The sequence below is a fragment of the Megalobrama amblycephala genome, linkage group LG19, assembly GCF_018812025.1.
Source record: "Megalobrama amblycephala isolate DHTTF-2021 linkage group LG19, ASM1881202v1, whole genome shotgun sequence".
NCBI lineage: Eukaryota > Metazoa > Chordata > Actinopteri > Cypriniformes > Xenocyprididae > Megalobrama > Megalobrama amblycephala.
Window position 1 is genome coordinate 3,933,639 of NC_063062.1, and position 23,603 is coordinate 3,957,241.

General features: G+C 36.1%; 1 protein-coding gene across 15 annotated transcripts in view; it reads left to right on the plus strand.

The window, feature by feature from the left end:
• The window catches only part of ryr1b (ryanodine receptor 1b (skeletal)), a 123,620-nt gene that overhangs the window by 93,118 nt on the left and 6,899 nt on the right, over positions 1 to 23,603 (plus strand). For 4 of the 15 annotated variants that reach the window (XM_048168711.1, XM_048168715.1, XM_048168708.1 and 1 more), the window contains 13 exons: positions 2,901 to 2,918; positions 9,440 to 9,520; positions 11,193 to 11,281; positions 11,688 to 11,816; positions 11,900 to 12,004; positions 12,088 to 12,141; positions 13,464 to 13,493; positions 14,989 to 15,070; positions 18,538 to 19,847; positions 20,331 to 20,410; positions 20,524 to 20,695; positions 20,863 to 20,949; positions 22,989 to 23,270. In XM_048168711.1, coding sequence (XP_048024668.1) covers positions 2,901 to 2,918; positions 9,440 to 9,520; positions 11,193 to 11,281; positions 11,688 to 11,816; positions 11,900 to 12,004; positions 12,088 to 12,141; positions 13,464 to 13,493; positions 14,989 to 15,070; positions 18,538 to 19,847; positions 20,331 to 20,410; positions 20,524 to 20,695; positions 20,863 to 20,949; positions 22,989 to 23,270 — 2,519 coding nt within the window. Of the gene's footprint in view, positions 1 to 2,900; positions 2,919 to 9,439; positions 9,521 to 11,192; positions 11,282 to 11,687; positions 11,817 to 11,899; positions 12,005 to 12,087; positions 12,142 to 13,463; positions 13,494 to 14,666; positions 14,721 to 14,988; positions 15,071 to 18,537; positions 19,848 to 20,330; positions 20,411 to 20,523; positions 20,696 to 20,862; positions 20,950 to 22,988; positions 23,271 to 23,603 lie in introns of those variants that run through there. The other 11 variants (XM_048168713.1, XM_048168717.1, XM_048168719.1 and 8 more) reach the window with 8 other exon arrangements.

The following is a 23,603-nucleotide window of genomic DNA, read 5'->3' on the forward strand; positions in this document are numbered from 1 at the left end:
TCTTGACAGCATGTTTTAAAAATGAAAAATATCCTTGAGTTTAAGACTGTTCACACCAAGTCTTTTCAGCATGAAAAAATGAATGAAAAGATTTGAAATTCAAACAAATATATAAACTCCTTCACAATAGCTATGTTTCCATCCAAAGTTGCACATTTAACTTATGTGCAAAATTAGAATGTCGCATAAAACATTTGCGAATAAAGCAGCGTTTTCATCCCTTGTGTTCAAGAGAACAAAATCATTCTGATGGCATACTTAAGCTCAGGCATTTCAGAATGATCATTTGAGATGCTGTGATGCGATTGGTCCACTGGTTAGTCCAGTAATCCAGTCACATGTGTTTTGTTGCGCATCGAGGGATTTATTTGGTAAATTTCTATCAATCATAGTTTATGCACATGTATTCTTATTGGATAATTGACTGCATACGTGTTTTATGCACATTTTTTAGAATTTATGCACATCTTGGCATTTCCATGCAGTTTTTTTATGCGATATCCCAAAATGACCATAAAAAAGGTGGATGGAAACACTATGGCGATCTGTTGTGGGGTTTTTTTATTCATAGGCTACATCATTTTGTGTGTGTGTATGTATGTATGTATGCGTGTGTGTGTATGTATGTGTATGCGCAAGTATGTGTGTGTGTATGTATGTATGTGTAAGTCGTAAGTGGGGGGAAAAGTGTGATAGAGTGCATAGGGCCCTGGCGTGTGAGGGGCCCTCAACGATCCTGAAATTGTGCGCATATATACTGTGACTGCGCAATTCGCATGATTTGATTGGTTGTCTAGGAACGTTGCAAGCGCTAAATGGCTGTGAGGGAGTGTGGTGATCTTCGAATCGCGCTGCAGCTCAAGCTAAGATCAGGCAAAAAGTAAACAGTAAGGGAAAACAATTCCTTATAATTTTTTTTCCAAAGAGACCAAGTGAGAACCTATATTGTTCGAGCGAGGAGATGGCGTTGTGTAAATAGATGCTTGCTGAACAGGAGTCTGCCTTTTCCAACATAATGAGAAACAACTTGTTTCTAAGCCGGTAATAAACGCTCTTATCGTACTCTAAACACCGAAGTAACACGAAAAGTGTGTGACAAATCTTTAGAAATAAATTGTAGCCTAAATATGGAAAACAATATGTAAATGATGTTTATGTGTATCTTGCATTATATTAATATGAGCAAACTTAGTCATATAATTTTAAGATAGTGTGATGATAATAAACTAAAAAAAAATGTATATCAAAAACAGTTAAAAACATTAACACTCACAAAATTCATCACAAGATCCAGGCAGTTATTTTTTACAAATCCAACATACTTTTAACATTTACAGAAATGACAAAAAATATTTAAAATATGTAAAAATTGGCCATCTCAGTAACAGTCATGGAAGATTAAAGTAATATCACAAGTGTCATTATTTCTACCATGTATACTATTCAGCATCTATTCTTAAACTGTACACATATTATAATAGCATAATATCAGACATGTAGCCTAATATATGGCTCACGATAATATCAATCCTGTGTTCATCATGCTTGTAGAGGTACCTACAATGTTAAATAATTTAGAAAGATTGTAATGTTTTGGAATACAAGGCACAATGTCTGTTAATAAAACAAAAAACTGTCATTTTTATGTCTGGGTGCTGTATTTATAGCACAATTCAAACACAAGAGTGTTACATGATATATAGTACAACTGTTTTTCTATCAGTGAGTGCTCTGTGTATAATTGCGCACTATTATTTAAAAACGTGTGACATAAGATAAAAATATAATAATTATATATATATATATATATATATACATATATATATATATATATACATATATATATATATATATATATATATATATATATATATACATATATATATATATATATATATATATTAAGGGGCCCATACATTAAATCAATCGGTGCCAAATTTCGGTACCTGAGAAAGCATCTCATGCAAACTACAGCCCTCACGTAACAGTTTATTTTGCCTAGTGTGTAAAATTGCTAAATAAATTTTAGAAAATGTTAAAATTGAGAGGTTTGGACTTATTTCACTGAAATAAGTGTTTTTGTTATTATACAGAGAGTAAAGCACCGAAAAAAGGTACCATTGGGTACCGGTACCGAATTCCAGGTACTGATACTGGTACCGGTACCGGACAAAATGTGAACGGTACCCAACCCCAGTATGTGTGTGAATGTGTGTGTGTGTATATGTGTATGTGTGTTAAATGTTCTTATTTTCATAAATGCAGTAAAATGTTTTCACAATTATTGTAAAGATTGTTGGATTATCATATGGCCACAATATATCAGTTTCTTAATCAGTCTTATTTCTAGTAAAAATCTAACTTGAGAAGAAAAATTGAAGACTTGTTTTCTGAACATATAGTTCACTTTTGCAAAGTAGTTTTTTAAAACTTATTTTAAGCATAAATTTAACAAAATGTAGTGAGGTTTATTCTTAAAAACAATTTGCCATTGCTATAAGAAAAATTGAAAACAAATGCTACTATTTCAGTTTTGCTTCTAAATGTATCTTATTTTAAGATCTTATTTAGATTTTTTACTGGAAATCAATACAAAATTCTGATTAAGAAATTTTTTATTTTTTTTGTACTCATGCAAATGCATAACAATTTTTTGTCCCACAGGGGATGTTTCCACTCTGTACGTGTAAGAGTGTTTAATGTGCATTATCTTTGTTTCTTACAGAACCGTCAAAGTTTATCTGTTCATGTTAGTCTGTTACGTTTCCCATGCCGGAAACCTACAATCCTACAGTGTCCAACTCACTGCCTCTCTCTCTTTCTCCCCACCACCATCACTCCATCCCCAACCTCCCTGTATATGCCTCTCCTCTCCTTCTTTCCTCCTTCTTGTTTTTCAGACATGAAGCTAGAACGTGGTAAATAATCTTGCCTCTATATATTTATCGTCACTCTCTCTTTCCTTCTGTCCCATCTCCTGCTGTCTTCCTCCTTTTTCCACCTCTTACATTGTGAAGTTCTCCTTTCGTTGGCGTGTAGTTTACCTGCAGTTCATTTCGCACTCAAGGGAAATTAAAAGATAACTCTTCAGTCATTGCAAAGGTTTTGGGGCAGCCAACTCCTTTACGGTTCTTTAAAAGCAATTCCACATTATGAAACATTTTTATGATCTGTTTTCTTGATACAGTTTGTCCTTTTATGTCAGCAATGGCTGTAAAGTTTCTTTGCACTTTGCCCTTGAGTGCTCTGTCACAGATCTACTGTAACTCCAACATTCATTGACTGATTGAGAGCAAAGAAAGACATTTGTCCTTTCTTTTCTGATCAGTTTTCTCTGAGGAGATCACAGAGAACTGTGGTGACCGCTGTCACCAAAAACATGAAATGATTTGCAGATTCAGAAAATTCCCCAAAGTTTTTTTTATCCACTGAAATGAGCCATCTAGCATTATTTGAACCATTCCCTCAAATAATGAGCTGCCATGTTTAGAAGGACAAAAGTGTCTGACATGGCAGTGTTGTAGTACACTATAGAAATGATCTAGTTTCTAGTTTGTAGAGTAGTTTTTAACCTTCATTAGTGGTCATCAATAACATCAACAAAACACATCTTCCATTTCATTTTTATGACATTTGCCCAGATTTGCTCTCCATTTTAGTGTTGGTTGCTAAGGCAAACATCACTGTTACTATTAGACATGATATTTGGAAATTATACTTTAAATCATGTTTCTTTTCGAGTAGAGGTATTTAGGTAATCAGACTTGTGAATTGGACAGACTTTTGCATGATGGACATTCAATTCAAGTTTTCACCTGAGCCACATAGCTACCACCAAAAATACCCTAGAAACTATCTTGCAACCTACTAAGATCCTTCCAGGGGCCGGATTCATGAAACATTCTTCAAAGTGTACTTCACCACTGGCAAAATGGGCTTTTAATAGGGGTGTAAATCGGACAGTTCATCACGATTCGATACAATATCGATTCTCATAGCCAGAGATTCGATATTTTCTGATACCTCAAAAAGTTCTGTGATACGATTATGATTCAATTCGATCAATATTTCGATATTTTGAGCCTATTTTAGACAACCAGTTAAATTTTTATTAACTCACAACTGCAACCAAAATATATAACAAACATTTATTTCAAAATTTCACATCCTGAACCCTGATTGGGACATCCACAAATAAAAAATTCACACAGTAATCTAATGACAGCTTATGACATGACAACAGTCAAGAAAGTATTTTAGTTCTGTGCAAAAAAATGTGTAATGTCAAAAAACTGATAAACAGGGAATACATATACACACACACATGTATAGCACACATTTTTAATGAAGCAACAACATATTATAGGTAGGACAAAACAAGACAGGCTATTAATATTCTTTCATTGTGCAAATGTATTATAAAGGCTCTAATACAGAGCGGCGCAAAGCACTTGCGTGCATCCCGTGTGCAGAATGAAGTGCTTGAAGCAACACAGAGTCACAGCGCGCGACGCTCCTATGCGGCAGTTTATTGATCATATTCTTTCAGTGACAGCTCCATCTACTGTCCCGAGTGTCTTTCACAAGTTCTGAAAGGTAGTTTAAATGAGAATGCACGCGTTGGCGATAATGCATAGACTGATATTGTGTGAAAATGTGGAGAGTGTTAAAACAAAGGTGCCTCTATAATTAGCCCACAGGTATCGATTTTTTACGCATTGCATCGATGCATCGGATCGATAGACATTAGATCGATGTATCGATCTATATCGATGTATTGTTACACCCCTAGCTTTTAATAAAACTTGTATGCATATGCATTAAAAAAGGCTGTTGTCAAACAAGTAGGAAAACATCAACACCCATAATGCACTGGGCATGTTGCCATCCAAGGCCACTCCCACCAGTCTGCTATGGATACTCTTACCAGAGTCAAATACCTCCATGCTTTAGTAGGAAGTACTTCTTAGCAAACTTTTAGTCATAATGGTGTTGACATGTAATGGTGCAAGAATTCAAAGAGTAAACGTTTAGCAGGAGTGAGTTCAGTTTCCAGTGAAGTTGTAGGCAGTGGATAAAGGCTGCAAAGAATCATAAATATGGAGAGAACGCTATGACGGAAAATATGAAAAAGTCTGAGGTCGCCCATACACAGGATGCATTCACTCGATCATGCAAGAAAGAAGTAGCACCAATGACAGCTCCATCTTGAAATAGGCTCTTTAAAAATAACTATTTAAAATATGCAACACAATAAAAAATGTGATGCAGAGTGCTAAACTACATTGCAATGGAAAAAAATATGATTATTATTATTTCTTCTTAAGCAAAAAATTATAAAATGTTTGTAAGAACATATTTGAGAACTTTTAAAGGACTTTTCAGGAATTGCACTTTGGCACATTTTTTTTTAAAAAATCTTTAACTTCTTTCTTACGAGGAATTTTGTGAATCCGGCCATTATAGCAACTGCTTAATAACACTGACTAAACAAAACCCAATGGAGGGATCTAGTTTTGAAATGGAGAGCATTTCTAGGTGAACACCTTGAAGGGTAAAAGGGGCTATATGTAAGAATTTTCATGTATTAATCACTTTTTATTGCCAACGTGTGAACGGCTTGTAACATATCTTAAAAATTAGACCTTCCCCGACTTCCTAGGTTGTCTATAAAAGCCTGTAGATGCATTTTTATGTGAAGAGCTTATTTTTGCTGGGAAAATCTAAGGCATGTGACATTTACTCGCGCTTCCGAAAGCCTGTCTTTCGTTCAATGACACATGAAATGTACTGTAATATCAATGTGTCATGCAAAAAACAGTGATTCACTCAAACTATAGTCTCACTTAGTCTGTAGTCTCAAATATACTCTATAATCAAACTATCATTACAGTGTAATTTTAAATTGCAGAGTTGAATTGCAGAGTTGGTGCAAACAAATTCACATGGCTATGATCAGATGCTTTCTTAACTGCTGTTTACATATTCATCTAAACGTTGCTCTCAGCAGCGTGGATGGCGTCCGGATTTTCATTAACAGTATATCGCTGTAAATGTTTTTCAAACTTCTTTTTACTTCTAAGCGATGAATGAAAAAGAACTTTGCTGTGAGTATATCGAGGCTTTGAATCACGTTCAGTCTCGTATACGTTACGTGTGCACGAGTGCGAGGAATAATTTGCTGACTGCAGTTCACTTAACGGCCACCGGTGTCAGTAATAGCAAGGGTTTCTGAATTCTACATACAGCCCCCCCTTTAAACAGCTCTACAAGTAAATGGAAGTAAGCTTAAAATAACAACTTACTAATTAAACATTCATTCATGCTTTATTTTGTCACAGTGCTTATTATCCTACTTCAGTGCATCCTAAAACTAGATGGCCAAAAAGTAATGCATGATTTCTGTGACAAAACAATATTTTTATTAATATAAGTCATGATAAACTAATTAAATAATTGTATATAATGTTATAAATTATACATTTGGATATGGTAATAATTTGTATTGTGTTTTAATGACTTCATATTTTTATTTTAATTGTTTAATTCTTTTTAGCTAACCTCATTTCCAGATACTTACTATCGGACTGATATATATTGTGCTCTAAACTTGTGTGATATGTATTTCTTCCCATTTCTTAATATCTTTGTATGTATTTTATTCTGAAAAAGCAGCTTTATTTATATAGGATTTTACCTTTTTTTCTCCTCACAATGATATTTTTCTTTTTCTTTTTTCTTAGCTTTACTCTTGTCAAATAGCATCTTATTCCATTACAAATACTTCATAGCACATTACCCATAATCCACCAAGGCCCCAACTTCTTCTGGCTCATCTCTCCCCTCCTCTTCCATGTCTCTAGGAGTGCAGTAGATCTGTTATGCATGATTGTGTGTCTGTGTGTTGTTTTTTTGTCAAGGTCTTGTCAAAACTCTTCTCCATGTGTGTCATCCATGAAGATCTCACAGTGAAGCGTGTCATTTCAATGTCAGTTGTGTTATTTATCAATGTTTCATGTCTGTGTTCCCTGAACATTTCTGTACACGTTGATGTTTTTCTTTCAGTCAGTGTATTAATGTTTGTCCCTTCATAGTGGTTGTGCCATCAATGTGTGATCTATCAGACTATGTGTGTGTTTTCATGTGTCTACTAGTGTTGCCATTCTGGGAGAGGGGAGGGCTTTAATCGGTTACACTTTATTTTGATGGTCCCCTTTAAATATTCTGTTGACTATAAGTAACGTTGCACCTACATGTCAACTAACTCTCATTAGAGTATTAGTAGAGCATTAGTAGAATGGTACGGTTAGGGTTAGTACAATAAGTTGACGTACTTGCAAAGTTACTTATAGTCAGTAGCATGTCTGTTAGGGACCATCAAAGTAAAGTGTTAGCAGATATTAAGCAGACAGTCTACTAATGACTGGTAATCGACACGTAGGCTCTGTTTACACCTGGTATTGAGATGCGTTTTGGTCAGTCAGATCACAAGTAGATGAGGGAAATACACTCCCTTTTTCATCTGATGTTTTAATCCATCCACTTTTGACCACTTCTGTCCTGATTATTCGAGTGGAGCATCTATGGGGCGGGTAAATGTATGAGTTTTTTCAAATCTTCGGATCTAATGCCCGGAGACAATGGAAAAACATACGGAGAGCAGCAGCTTTTACCTCTGGAAGTGGTCAAAAGTGGACAAGCTCAAAACGTTTTAGACCCCGTTTACACCTGTATTTACCATCATCCACTTGTGATCCGATCGACCAAAATGCATCTTAATATCAGGTGTAAACAGGGCCATAGGTGCAACGTTACTTATAGTCAACAAAATGTACCATAAAAATAAAGTGTTACCCTTTAATCTGTGGATTCAGTGTGGATGTCAGGTCTCTGCCTCCCCTTTCCATCTTTCCATGGTCTGCTCTGCAGTAAACAACTAAACAGATGTGCCACAGCTGGTCTTTGTGGCTCTACTAACATGCTAATGGGAGCTGAAGTGCTATGAAGTGATTAAACTCGCAGAATAAACAAGTTCTCACTCGCAATTCATCACATATTGACACTTGGTCAGGACCCCTTAGCATCACATTTTAATTTAATCACATTTTTTGAAATGCAGGGTTCTCTTGCTTTCAGTTGTTTGCCTTATGTGTCAGATCAAGACACAATTGTTTTAAGATTTATTTTTGGCGTTTTTGCCTTTATTATGATAGGACAGTAAGCAAACAGGATGTGAAGAGGGAGAGAGAGAGAGAGGGACGGGATCAGGAAAGGTCCGTGAGCTGGGACTCGAACTCGGGTGACCCGAACCACAATGGAGCTATATGGCGGTGCTGCCCACGAGGCTATCGGCTACGACAGATCAAGACACATTTAATTCTTTGCATGCATTTGTAAAAGCAGAAATGATTTTATAAATATTTATACTTTCATAGATATTTTGAAGTACCTACTCCCAGTCCTAGCCTAAATCTCACCATTTCCCAACAATATAAAAAACGAGCTAAAAACAACCCAAATTGGGTTGAAAATGGACAAACCCAGCGGTTGAGTTAAATATTTGCCTAACTTGCGGGGTAGTTTTATTTAACTCAACTATTCTTTAAAAATCACTATATGGCTGGCTTAAAAATCAGACACATAATTATTAGATGCAACAATAATAATCAGAAGGTAAACATTTATTAATAAGCAATTTAATAATGTGTATTGTTTAATTATTATTCATTAAACTTAATAATAAATGTTTATTTATTAAACATATTAATAAATGTTAATTTCCAGCATATTTTGGGTTCATTTTAAGCAAGCAATACAGTAATTTTTAGACAATAGTTAAATAAAACTGCCCAGCACGTTGGGCAAACATTTAACCCAACCGCTGGGTTAAAACATTGTCCATTTTCAAACCAAATTGGGTTGTTTTTAGCCCAGCATTTTTTAGAGTGTATGATGCCAAAGGTTTCTCATTGAAAGCAATGGCGTACCCTGCTTGTCGAAAAATGACGGTAAAGAGTTACTCTGTGCATTAAAAAGTGATGCCAAGGGGTTCTGAGGTTGGGGGGGGGTTATATGTGATGAGTTGAGAGTAAGAAAGTGTTGATGGAAAACACACCCTAATCACCCTGAATACTGAAGGGGCAGTTCATTCAAAATGGTGTTATTCAGTCACCCTTGTGTCGTGCCAAACCTGTATATGCTGTAGTGTACGTTTTGATAAATGTACATTACTGTTTAAAAGTTTGGGGTGAGTAAAACAAGCTATTTTTAATCTTTGTTTTTCACACATTAACCATTTTAATCTTTCAAAATAATAAATCTGTCTAATAATTAACTTTGTATTTCGAAGTCTAATGTAATTCACACTCGCACACAGTAAAGCGCTGTACAGGATTTCTTTCCCCACATTCATGCTGTTTTTGTGTGTGTCCCTGTTTAGAAGAGAAAGTGATGGCAGATGATGAATTCACTTGCGACCTCTTCCGCTTCCTGCAGCTTCTCTGTGAAGGCCACAACAACGGTGAGCTTCCTGCATAAATGCTTTTGAATACTTCTACCACCACTTCTGTGTACTCTCTCTAGTGTTTGAACAACACAAGACGGCAGAGAATAATAAAAAGATATGCTGCAAAAATAAGAACATCTCAGCTAAAATCAAAGCAAAAGTTTTGGGTTATCACTTTTTTTTTTTTTTGAAAGAAAGAAATAAACTTTAAAAAGCAAGGACACATTAAATTGATATTAAATTGATCAAAAGTGACAGCAAAGATTTCTATTTCAATTTTCAAATACAATAATTTTCAAATAAATTTAGAATTTTTAAACTTTCCAATCATTAAAGAATCCTGAAAAAAAATCATGGTTTCCACAAAAATAAGTTACATTATTAAATATATATTTATTGCATATTATATAATATTCCCATATATATATATATATATATATATATATATATATATATATATATAAATATATATTAGGGCTGTCAATCAATTAAAAATTTTAATCTAATTAATTACATACTCTGTGATTAATTAATCTAAATTAATCGCATACATAATTTTTGCTGTGGAAGTATTAAATATTTCAATTCAAATGAATCAATGCAGGGTTTTTCCTGGGTTAAGACAGACATGGTCATCCACACAGACAGTAAAAAGTGCCCTACCCATGTGATCTGCGAGCCCGATACTGACAATAAAGTACCCGTCACTCTCACTGTAATTCTTTCTTGCCCTCTTTGCAAAAAAACCAAAACTGATTTTATAGCTTTGTGAGAAGATGCTTTTTTGCTAAATCTGAAAAATATTAAAAAGTAGCATTTAGAAGTTATATTAACTAATAATATAATTTTCTACCATATACAATTGAATGCACCTAGCTAACAACAACTTGCTTTGTTCTGGTTTCACCACACTCCAGTCTAAACTAACTGATTTTATAGGTAGGCCTAATTTACTACACATTGTCATTTAAATAACCTGAAAATACTGTGGATTATTAAGGCTAATTTTACTAACCACTCTTGCTAAATGGGGTAAGCACACTTATGTTCTCATTTCAGAGTTGTTCGAGTAAATGATTCATTATAGACCGTGTGGACAGATCAGTTGTTGTCATGATTCATTAAAATGAATCTGTTCAAATGAGTCATTAGGTCGCAAATTGGACATTAGCAGACGTTGACGCGTTGCGTGCGAATCGCGACTGTTATTAGGACATCGCAAAAGATTTGTCAACACAGAAAACACTTCACCACTGGATAGGACTTTCTTTTTGTTTACTGAAAGTGTGGCTTATGTCAGCTGCACGTGCAGGGTGCCTGTCAGAGAAGATGAGGTGACGTTTTTTTGAGCACTATTCACACCCAACGGTTATTCAGGAAAAACATTCTCCGAATGTTATATATATATATATATATATATATATATATATATATATATATATATATATATATATATATATATATATACATATATTATTAATTGTAATAATATTTCAAAATATTACTGTTTTACTGTATTTTTGATCAAATAAATGCAGCGGATGAAGACTATGTACAACCTTTTGTCTTAAGAGACATAATTTTTGGAATGAGAGCCTTCTTCCGACCCCACTTTTGAACAGTAGTGTAAATCTGTAAAATAATTATTTAAAAGAACAGCCTGCTTTGAGATACCATCTCTTTTCAGATTTCCAGAACTATCTGCGCACACAGACAGGCAGCACAACTACGATCAACATCATCATCTGCACTGTTGACTATCTGCTCAGATTGCAGGTACAGCTACACGTACTCTCTACCTTACCTTCACTTAACATTAGTAATATGTGCCTCATTTTACTTTCTTTGCTATTGAATTATCCCATCAAACAAACTTTTCAGCGATGTCTGTGAGAAAAGGATGCATAATCCACTTAAGCTATATATGCGTGACTATTTAATTCATGTTTAATATGCTATTAATTAGATATACATTTACTTCATAGACATCCTTAATCTCTGATATCTTCATTCTGCTCTCTTATTGGTGTTTCTCTGTCTGGACACAAACACTGCTTGGGATCAGAGCATATAATGAGTATGATTACTCAAGCGCAGTATCAGGGCCGTTACCGGTATCGGTGTATCCCTAATACTGACTCTAAGTGCACTCTGTGGTCTCTCCTTCTCTTTTTGCTCTCAGGAGTCTATCAGTGACTTCTACTGGTATTACTCTGGGAAGGATATCATTGATGAACCAGGCAAGAGGAACTTCTCAAAGGCCATGACGGTTGCTAAACAGGTTTTCAACAGCCTGACAGAATATATCCAGGTACTGATGGCACCGCTATGTGAAGTCAAGCTCTTTCAGACATGCACATTTCTCCAACATGGTTTTTTGCTTCTCCACCATAGGGCCCTTGCACCGGTAATCAGCAGTCTCTGGCTCACAGCAGATTGTGGGATGCCGTGGTGGGCTTCTTGCACGTGTTTGCACACATGATGATGAAGCTAGCACAGGTAGGATCTCACACGTTGAGCGCACACAAACCCTTAACATGACTGATAAATCTTACCATGCTGATCGATTTTATTGCATCTAGAAGACCCCGGATTTTTCCAGCAAAGGTTCCAACAGCACTGAAACTCTATCATCTGTATGTTGTTTTATTTCAACATTGAAATACTTGCCATTTAGTTTTCCTAATTTAAAAGCAAAACAAAATTTCACAAACTTCAGAGAAAATCAGAGAAAAAAATTCAAAAAGAAAATTGTAGTCGTCACTAAGCATTGCTGTGCACAAAGACATGTAAGATCAGGTATATAGGATGTTAAATCAGTTGAAAGTAAAAGCTTTTCCCAGATGTTCCAAATTTTCTTTTTTATAATGTTTCATCTGCAATGATCATATAATTCGTGCAACAGAATAGAATTCAAACGCATGTCAGACATGTACATACTTATATACTCTATATAAGTATGATCACGGTAGAATATTTTCTCTTGGAGTTTGCATTTTTTTTCTTCTCAGAACTAATGCTTAGTTGTAACTATGCATAACCTATTTATATTTTATTTTATATTATATTATAGTATTTATTTTTTGTAGAAGTTACTGACCATGTTCTAATTTGGTGTTGACTGTGTTATTAACCCCCTGATTCAGTTTCTGCCTCTTCATATCATGAATTATACATTTAGAAGAAACCTTATTGGAATTATTAAAACATGAATTTATTTGGAAGTCTCATATATTTTATGGGAAGCTTTTCTAAATTATAATTAAGATTTTAATTGTGCTGTAAATTTAATCGTCTGATTGTGGTGGTGTGTTAGTATTTACATCACAGTGTAATATTTGAGTAATTGGTTCCTTCAAAAACCAATTTTATTTCACTCTGTAGTCATTCTGTTAAATAAATCTTTAGTCCAATATTGCCACTAATCCATGAATGTGGAACAAGTTCGTAGTGTGATGTGAATGTTGATGCACTAGTGATCTCTAATCAAGTGTTATTTCTCTTAACCTCTCTGCTGTGGGGTTTGATTTTGTTCTAATACTTGTTACACATCTGGTACCTGTGTACTGCATTTTTGTATTTCTCAATATTGAGAATCTCTCCCACTCTCAGGCCTCAAAACTCAGAGAATATGATTATAATGAAACATTTAGTTGTCTCCAGTTTGTTGAAAAATCAGTGCCCATCTGTCAAAGTTGGTTCGTAACCATCAACGTGACATAGTTTGGCGAGGGCTAAAATAGGCCATCTTAACTGCAATGAGCTTGTATTTAAACTAAACTTAATTTGAATATAAAAAAAAATTTGCTCCTGGTTGTGTGCATAAGCAGAAGTGAGATACTAATTAAAACACGGAATGATTGGATGTGTCCAACAGAGTGGGAGACGAGATCAAATACAAAAATGTATTAAAAATGTTGATGGGTAACATTTTTATTCTGATGTGTAACCCTGCCAGATGCACCCTGACCAAGGACTCCGAAATGGCGTAAGCATATTTGTTTTTGCTTCAGTCTTAGAACTTTTGCACTGCTTTCCACACACTTACACAGTACTGTCTCTTATTTGCTTCCTGTTTCCGCCATATTGCTAATGTGTCGGCACGTTTCCAAATGTTTTCTCAATATATTGCTTTCTAGCAGGAATCATTTATTATTTAGTCAGATTATTGAGATTCTTATTAGACCATTTGCAATTTCTTGTCATGGACATCCCCTCTGTTCTCACTGTATCACTGTTGAATTTCTGAAAGCATTCGTAACCTTGTTGGGTTCATTTTGATATATTGGAGCTGAGGGAGGTGTCACTATGCCTTGTTCCTGCTGTTGCTCACTTCTAGAGGAAATTTATTTCCCTCGACCTGCACCATATCATGCTTTTCTTACACACATACATTCTTCAAGAAAATCTGTACAGTACTGTGCAAATCTCACAAAACCTGCTAAGATCATGTCCGAGTCATATTTTAAAAAGAAAATATTGTGTTATATATTTTGTTTGATGACATCTCAGATTTTCAAATAGGCGCTATGTATATATATATAAATCACATATTTGTGGTTCCATGACACAATAAGAGTAGTTTTTGTAAAATTATAGTGGGTTTGCTCCTCCACCATTGACGCTCGCTGTGAGAAAGGCTGCCTGTATAAATCTGGCAGAAACAACTGAGTGATGCAAGTGTATATATAAAATAGAATTATATATTAAATTAGATTATAATAGTAAGCTTTCTTATTATTATAAGGTTTTGTGGCTATCTAAGGCTATCTTAATAAGGTTTTGTGAGATTCATTCAATATTTCTTAATGTATATGTGCAGGTCTTTGTGCTCTTTTGTCTTTATATATGTTAGTAAGTGTACTGTGTGTGTGTGTGTGACATTGAAAGACTATGAAAGACTGTTATGTGTCTGCTGGCATTCCTTCACAGTATGCTTAGACCATCAGCTAAGCACATATAAAATGTACTTGCAAAGAACCTGGAAATATAATGATAAAATTAGAAATTATTTTATTTTGCAAATGCCAAAGACTATGCCAGGATCTGACGTCTTTCTCTGGCTTTTTAATCTACATATCCGTCTGTACTGTCCCTGTGTTAGATGATAGGATACAGTATGTGATGCTATGTTTGTGTCTGTTTATAAACGCAAACCCAGGATCATTTCTGGAGTAGAACACATTCTGAGGTAAGCTGAGAGTAGGTGGGCTTTTTTCCCAGTAGTGCTGTTTCCAACGTCCCCCTAAAAACACAACTCATGCCAGAGATGCTAGTTATGCCACTGAAATCAGTTATGCCTGATCAGGATACTTTTTTCTTGGTCTCATGGTGCATATCATAAAAAAAAAAAAAAAACAACTATGTGTAATATATGTGAATCCAAAGGTATTTATTATTACTATATGAAAGTGAGAGTTTGAAACATTTTGTGGATAACGCTTTATTATTTTGTCGTGTCTGAATTGGTTGTGTAAACACAGGACTCCAGTCAAATTGGTCTGCTGAAGGAGCTTCTTGATCTGCAGAAGGACATGGTGGTGATGCTTCTCTCTCTACTGGAGGGTAAGAGAAATTGTCCATCAGTTTCAACTAGGGATGCACAATTTCATTTTTTGAGGACCGAGTACGAGTACCGATACTTTTTTTCTAGTACTCACTGATACCGATGGCTATACATTTATTAATTTCTCTCTCTCTCTCTTTATTTATTTTTTTTTTGGTGATGTTGCAGTTTTCCAAGCACAGTGAGACTAATGAATGTTATTATTACTCTAATGAAAAAAGTAATATTTTTTACGTGCTTTTCACAAACTTAAAGAACAAAAATTTCACAGTGTCCAATAACCTTCAAAGGGCATAATTACAAATATATATAATTGTTATATAAAAAAGAAATGTACAAATTACAAACAATACAACAAATTGTCACGGATGGCACAGAGACAAGAAGGTAAGATCCAAATGCAGCTTTTATTGGGCAATCCAAAATCGTAGTCACAGCCAGGCAAGGGTCAGAATCCACAGAACAGTCCATACAACACAAGAAAAACAAAACAAAAGCCAGTGACCATAAATGAAACCTCAGTAACAAAAGCAGAAACAAACCAGGGGCCTGTACCATGATGGTAGTTGAACAAACTCAGGGTTATAGGATTAGTTTCGAGTTGACAAAACCAAACCCCTCCAATCCGGCTTTGTTGGTACCATGATGCTGATCATCAACTTTCTCTGTCAACTCAGGCTTTGATCCTGAGTTTGTGGAGCACGTGCACATGAATGCGTGACATCAGTGGTGAACAGCCAATCACATGCCTTGCAACAGAGAGAAACTATGATTCACTTCTCGCGAGAGAGCCAGTGTGATTCAAAACTCCTTTGCTGAAAATGAAGAATTTAAACACATTTACACTAATGGGAAATACTAGTCTGTGAAAGAGGACAAATAAAATGATCTTGCTCTATCAGTGCAGGTGAAAGTTGTGACGTTAGTTTATATAGTTGATAAAATATAGCGATATAGACTCAAACATATAAGGTCACATGTAGTCATATTTAATATTTACACCTTATTTATATTACATATGATCTATATATATTAATATTAATTGAAACTAAATACTTAATAACAACTGTTAAACTAAACATGTGTGTGTGTAATGGATTAATAAAAATATAGATCATATAATTAAACAAATCATATATAAATCATAAAATATTTCTAAGTAATTATCATTAAAACTAGACTATTTCTTCGTTAAATATTTGTTTTTACTGTATAGTGCCCTTTAATTTGGAGGAAGATAAACTGGGGGAGTGACTTTATTGTGTTGGGTGTGTCAGTGTCACTTAGCTTACATCTGATTGGTCCAATTTCAAATTTGAGATCTCTAAACCAGAACATAACTTGCCCCGGAGCAGGTTAGCCGTGGAGTGTAAGTTACTATGGCGATGAACACCGCTAAAAGCCAAGTCACTCTCATGGTACCCAAAACCCAGGATTGGCGCAAACTAATCTGAAACTTACCTGGCTAACCAGCTAATCCGGCTTCATGGTACAGGCCCCAGGTATAAATAGACAGACACAAATGATCAAACACAAAACAGCTGAATGCAATTACGGGATAATGAGTCCGGGAAGTGGTTTATGGGAAATGAAGTCCAAAAGTGGTGAAGCAATAGTCCGTTGGAGTGCCCTCTAGTGGCTAACCTATGTATACATTTGGTAACACTTTACTTGAAGGGGTGTGCATAAGACTGACATGACACTTTCATAATCTTGACATGACACGTGTCATGAATATGAAGGAGGTTTTATGCATGTTTATGACAACTGTCATTAAATGTCATTCGCTCAGTTATGTCATTTTTAAGGCAAAGATGACATTGTTTCAGATGTCTTTGTTACGACAACTTGACATAAACCAACACATCATAACCTGTCAGTGTCTTTATCATGACAACTTGACATTAGCAAAACATCATAACCTGTCATAAACATGACATAGCCAATTAATTATCAAACTTAAAAAACCAATTAGCTTTATGGGTTAACATTACATTACATTATTTTGGTAACACTTCAGTATAGGGAACACATATATAAACGATTAACTATGACTTTTCCCTCAATAAACTCCTAATTTACTGCTTATTGTAGTTAATTGTTAGGTTTAGGTATTGGGTAGGATTAAGAATGTAGAATAAGATCATGCAGAATAAGGCATTAATATGTGCTTTATAAGTACTAATAAATAGCCAATATTTTAGCCATATGAATGCTAATAGTAATAAGCAACTAGTTAAAAGACCCTAAAATAAAGTGTTACCATTATTTTATAACAGTGTCATCTTTTTTTACGAAATTTGAAATTGTCTATTATCTGACCTTCTGTTGGAGGAAACTTAAAAAAAAAAAAAAAAAAACATGAAATGAAAAATAGTCATGACGCTGTTATAAAATTATTTGTCAGAGTATTGTCACTTAATGACATTTTAATGACAAGTTCAATTTGTACCACTGTACTTGAGCTCAAGATACATATTTATGACACTATTATAATGGCCTCATGACAGCCAATGTCAAAACCAACGACATGACAGTTTAATGTAATGTTAACCCATAAAGCTAAATGATGTCAAGTTGTCATGACAAAGACACTGACAGGTTATGATGTATTGGTTTATGTCAAGTTGTCATAACTCGGGCATCTCAAACAATGTCATCTTTGCATTAAAAATGACATAATTGAGCGAATGACACTTAATGACAGTTGTCATAAACATTCATAAAACCGCCTTCATATTCATGACATGTGTCATGTCATGATTATGAAGGTGTCATGTCAGTCTTATGCACACCCCTTCAAGTGTTACCATACATTTATTTAACATATTTTGTTTTATTAACATTAATGACAAATATAGGCTACGGTCCCTTTAAGACCGAATCCATGGATACTGACACATATCCTGTTTTCACCCAAATGTTTAGGTCCACCTAAGCTGTAACCGACTGTATTTATGTGAGATACTCCATAGGATGGACATTTTGATAACTATGTGCGCATTTGACCATTCAAGCGCGAGGAGAACTGATCGCGCGCAAGAAAGAGAGTGAGCGCTTCTGGTTTGTGTCATTCACTAATCGATAACGAATTGTGTTGTCATCATTCATTTTAAAGTATTTCCACACCTCTGAGGCTAATTAAAACATTCACCGCGCTCTCCCAGCTAATCAGGTGCCAAGACCTATATTTCCTATATGTCACACCTCTGAGGCTGACATTGTTTCTTCTGTTGCCGCCAGTGTCTCTGTGCACGGACAATTCTGTCGGTTACATCACGTGAGGTATCGGTCTTTGGTATCGGGGGTATTTTTACGAGTACGAGTACAAGTACATGAGCTTGGTATCGGGCCGATACTAGTATCGGTATCAGTGCATCCCTAGTTTTAACTTTCACAGGTGACCTACAAACCTGTAAAGACACTCAAGTCATGATGTACTATCTGTTTTTTTGCCCCTTTACAGGCAATGTTGTGAATGGTACAATTGCTCGCCAGATGGTTGACATGCTGGTTGAGTCATCCAGCAACGTAGAGATGATTCTCAAGTTCTTCGACATGTTCCTCAAACTGAAGGATATTGTGGCATCGGATGCCTTCCGTGACTATGTGACGGACCCTCGTGGCCTCATCTCCAAGAAAGACTTCTCCAAGGCTATGGACAGTCAGAAACAGTACACGCCATCTGAGATCCAGTTCCTGCTCTCTTGCTCTGAGGCTGATGAGAACGAGATGATCAATTTTGAGGAGTTCGCCGATCGCTTCCAAGAGCCAGCCAAAGACATCGGCTTCAACATTGCCGTGCTACTCACCAACCTCTCGGAGCATGTTCCACATGACACCCGCTTGCAGAACTTCTTGGAGCAAGCTGAGAGCGTGCTGAACTACTTCCGCCCCTTCCTGGGTCGTATCGAGATCATGGGTGCCAGCAAGAGGATCGAGCGCATATACTTTGAAATCAGCGAAGCCAACCGCAACCAGTGGGAGATGCCCCAGGTCAGAGAGTCAAAGCGGCAGTTCATCTTTGATGTTGTCAATGAGGGTGGTGAATCTGAGAAGATGGAGCTCTTTGTGAACTTCTGCGAGGACACCATCTTTGAGATGAACATCGCCTCACAGATCTCCGAGCAGGAAGAGGAGGTGATTGAAGATGAGGATGAAGAAAATGAGGAGGAGAGCGGTGGTGGAGGAAATGGAGAGGGAGAAGGAGAGGAAGGGAATGGAGAAGAAGCACCACCTGAATCCAGCTCAGCCTTTGCTGACTTCATCAAGAGCGTAGTGAACTTCATAAGCCTCTTCACTTTCCGCAATCTCAGACGCCGTTACCGCAAAGTCAGGAAGATGACCATAAAGGAAATGATTGTCGGTTTGGTGACGTTCCTTTATACTGTTCTCTTTGGCATCCTGCACTTCATCTACAGCGTCTGCAGAGGATTCTTCATGCTCATCTGGAACACCCTCTTTGGAGGAGGTCTGGTGGAGGGAGCAAAGAAGATGACGTTGACAGAGATTCTGACTAGCATGCCCGACCCAACTCAAGACGAGGTGCACGGTGACCTTCCTCCAGAGCCAGGAGCAAGAAAAGTACAAGAATCCGGTGGAGCTGGTGAGGGAGAGGAGGGAGCAGGAGGAGGAGATGAGGAAGCAGAAGAGGGAGAAGAGGATGATGGTGGAAGGCCTGGTTTTGGTCCTCATGGTGGTCTTGGAGACATGGGAGAAACTGAGCCAGAGGAGCCTCCAACTCCAGAAGGCAGCCCACTGCTGAAGAGGAAACTGGTGAGTAAAAGAGTTTAATGCTTATTGATTCTTTTTTTAATTGTTGTTCGGCATATTTTTACCGGAAAAGTCCAATTTCATTTCAATATGAATCCATGCAGTCAGGAATTTCGCTTGAGGGATAAAAAATGTCTCCAGCTGATGAATGATAAAAACATTGACAGCCAATCAGAATCCATGCTACTGTAATAAGCTTGAGCATTTAAAGTGACAGAACGCACTTAGAATAAACAGAACAATATCGTCCGCTGGTGTGGACGCTTATCTTTATAGTTACCATTCTTGGTGTGAACGGGCCTTAAGAGTGAAAATCCATGTGGATTGTTCCTTACCATGTTTTTTGTGTAAACCATATCATTCTCCTTCAGTTTGTCGAATACAAACTACAGGTACTTCTCACCATTGCTTTGTAGACTCATAATCTAAATCTCTTTATCTACATATTCTTACATATTCTCTGTTTTCTCCTCATTGTTATTTCAGCTGACCGAAGAAGGAGAGGGAGAAGCAGTAGAAGAGGAGAAAGTAGAGGAAGAAGCAGCCCCAGAACCCGAAAAAGCTGAGTGAGTAATGGAGAACAAATGATCAAAGTTTTTCACTCGAGAACAACTGTAAAGTCATATTCATCACAATATAAACACCATGCTGTTGTTTCTTTGATTATCCTTCTGTCTAGTGTTGAAAACGGAGAGAAGGCCGAGAAGGAAGCAGAACCTGAGCCTGAGGGAAAACAAGAAGAAGAGCTAGAGGAGAAAAAAGCAAAGGCTAAAGCAAAGAAAGGCAAGAAGGAAGAGGAAGGAGGCTTTGAACTCTGGAATGAGCTTGAAATCCAAAGAATCAAATTCATGGTACACTGTTTCTGATCATTCACAGTTAGATATAGAAATTATATTATATTATATTATATTATATTATATTATATTATATTATATTATATTATATTATATTATATTATATTATTAATTCATCACTTTTGATTTTAACTGCATCTAAAAATACTTTTCTCTTCTTCTAGAACTATCTGTCTCGTAATTTCTACAACCTGCGCTTCCTGGCTCTCTTTGTCTCCTTTGCACTCAACTTTATTCTGCTCTTCTACAAGGTCAGTATGATTATAAAACAGGGGTTTTCAAACTGGGGTCTGGGGACCCCCACAGGGCCACAAGGGTGGTATGTGAAAATATATTTTTTTAAAAACATTTTACAAAATGTGCTTTTAGTCAATGTGTGCACTTTAGATGTTATTGAAATAATTTTAACGTATTTCATTTTCCCCCCAGTAACATTCACCAAATTTGATATTACTTTTTTTTTTTTTTTTTTTTTTTGCTTTGTAAGGATTGTTTAATCATGGGATTAATTGTGAGATTTTTTTTATTCTACTGACAGCAATAGTTTTTTGTGTTAATCTCATATGTGCTGTCAAAAGAATAAAAACAAAATATTTTCCAAACAATTTAAAAAACATGCTTGAGTACAATGACAGTTATTTAATTTTGGAAACTAATTTTATTATTTTGGTTGTTTTTGTAATGTCACACTTATTTTTTCACACATTTCATATACATGAAAATATAAAACTGTCTTTGTATTTTAGGAAAAGGGTCCCTCATAAGGGGGTCATAATATTTGGGGGTCCTTGGCATTAAAGGGTTAGTTCACCCAAAAATGAAAATTCCATCATTAATTACTCACCCTCATGCCGTTCCATTATCCGTTAAGATATTTTTGATGAAATCCGATGGCTCTGTGAGGCCTCCATAGGGAGCAATGACATTTCCTCTCTCAAGATCCATAAAGGTACTAAAAACATATTTAAATCAGTTCATGTGAGTACAGTGGTTCAATATTAATATTATAAAGCGACGAGAATATTTTTGTTGCGCCAAAAAAACAAAATAACGACTTATTTAGTGATGGCCGATTTCAAAACACTGCATTGGAGCACAAATGAATCAGTGTGTCGAATCATGATTCAGATCGCGTGTCAAACCGCCAACGGCTGAAATCATGTGACTTTTGCGCTCCGAACAGCAGATTCGATACACTGATTCATTTGTGCTCCGAAGCTTCCTGAAGCAGTGTTTTGAAATCGGCCATCACTAAATAAGTCGTTATTTTGTTTTTTTGGTGCTCCAAAAAATATTCTTGTCGCTTTATAATATTAATATTGAACCACTGTACTCACATGAACTGATTTAAATATGTTTTTAGTACCTTGTATCTTTAGTATCTTGAGAGAGGAAATGTCATTGCTCCCTATGCAGGCCTCACTGAGCCATCGGATTTCAACTAAAATATCTTAATTTGTGTTCCGAAGATGAACGAAGGTCTTACGGGTGTGGAACGGCATGAGGGTAAGTAATAAATGACAGAATTCTCATTTTTGGGTGAACGAACCCTTTAAAAAGTCAAAAACCCCTGCAATACAATACCTGACAGTAGATCTTTCGTTAATAGATTGCAATCTCGATTCAAATGCCCACACGATCTTATTCCTAATTGACAACCATTCGACTATGTCTATTGACAAGTACGATCACAGTGAACATTCAGATCTGCTGTTTGACCCAGACAGAGCTGTTTTCATATATAGATATAAAACAGCTTCACAAACAATGTCTTACAATAATTCAAATCATCACAGAAGTACTGGGGTAAAAGTTTAGTTCAGATATAAACACTGATGTCTACGGTAGCAATCAAAATAGAGTAAATCACCTTTTGAAAGTAACTTGATGCTTCAAATAAAGATTGTATCAATTACATCGTTACACCAGCAGGTGGCGACAAGTGGCTGTTAAAAAATATATTCATCATTGAATCATTCATTCAAGAGATTTGTTCAAAAATGCTGATTCATACAGTAATGGAATAAGTAATGTCTTTATGAGTGAGTCATTGAATCATTCATTCAGACCTTTTTTTAATTTTAAATTGACTTCAGCAATTATGACGTTATAAATGACGTTATTTTGTCTATTCAGAATCGTAGGAGAGTCAGGATCTCTATTTTAAACACAAAAAATGTGATTCTCAATTTATCCAGAATTGTGTAGCTCCGCTTGACAGCCATGTGATTTGCTGCAATAACTTGTTTCAAGAACAAATTTGACTCAAGTCAGCTGTTTCCTCCTTTAGGTGTCCGACAGCCTGCCTGGAGAGGAGGAGGAGGAGTTTGAGGGTTCAGCCCTGTTTGAGGGCTCTGGTGTATTTGAGGGATCTGGTATGTTTGAAGGCTCCGGTGTGTTCGAGGGCTCTGGCGTGTTTGAGGGCTCTGCTGAAGAAGAAGAGGAGGAAGAAGGGTTCGTCTACTACTTCCTGGAGGAGAGCACTGGATATATGGAGCCTGCTATGACCTTCTTTTCCATCTTACACACCATCATTTCCTTCCTCTGTATCATCGGCTACAACTGTCTGAAGGTCAGGGGCTCATTTACTCACCCTCATGTCATTTCAAACCCGTGTGAGATATTTAGTAGAATGTCAACGCTGCTCTTCCAGTGAAAGCATGAAAAAAAGGACCAAAAAGCACCATAAAAGTATCATAAATGTGGTGCATATGAGTCTTGCACTATATTCTAGAAGTCTTCTGAAGCCATGCACAGCTTTGTATGAGGAACAGATCAAAATTTTTTTCACTGAAATCCTTCCCTTCATCCATATATTGAATAAATGATGACAGAAATGTAATTTTGTTGTGAAATATTCCTTTTTAGAGGTGTTTGAGCTAGTGTGAGCTGCTAACATTGTTTG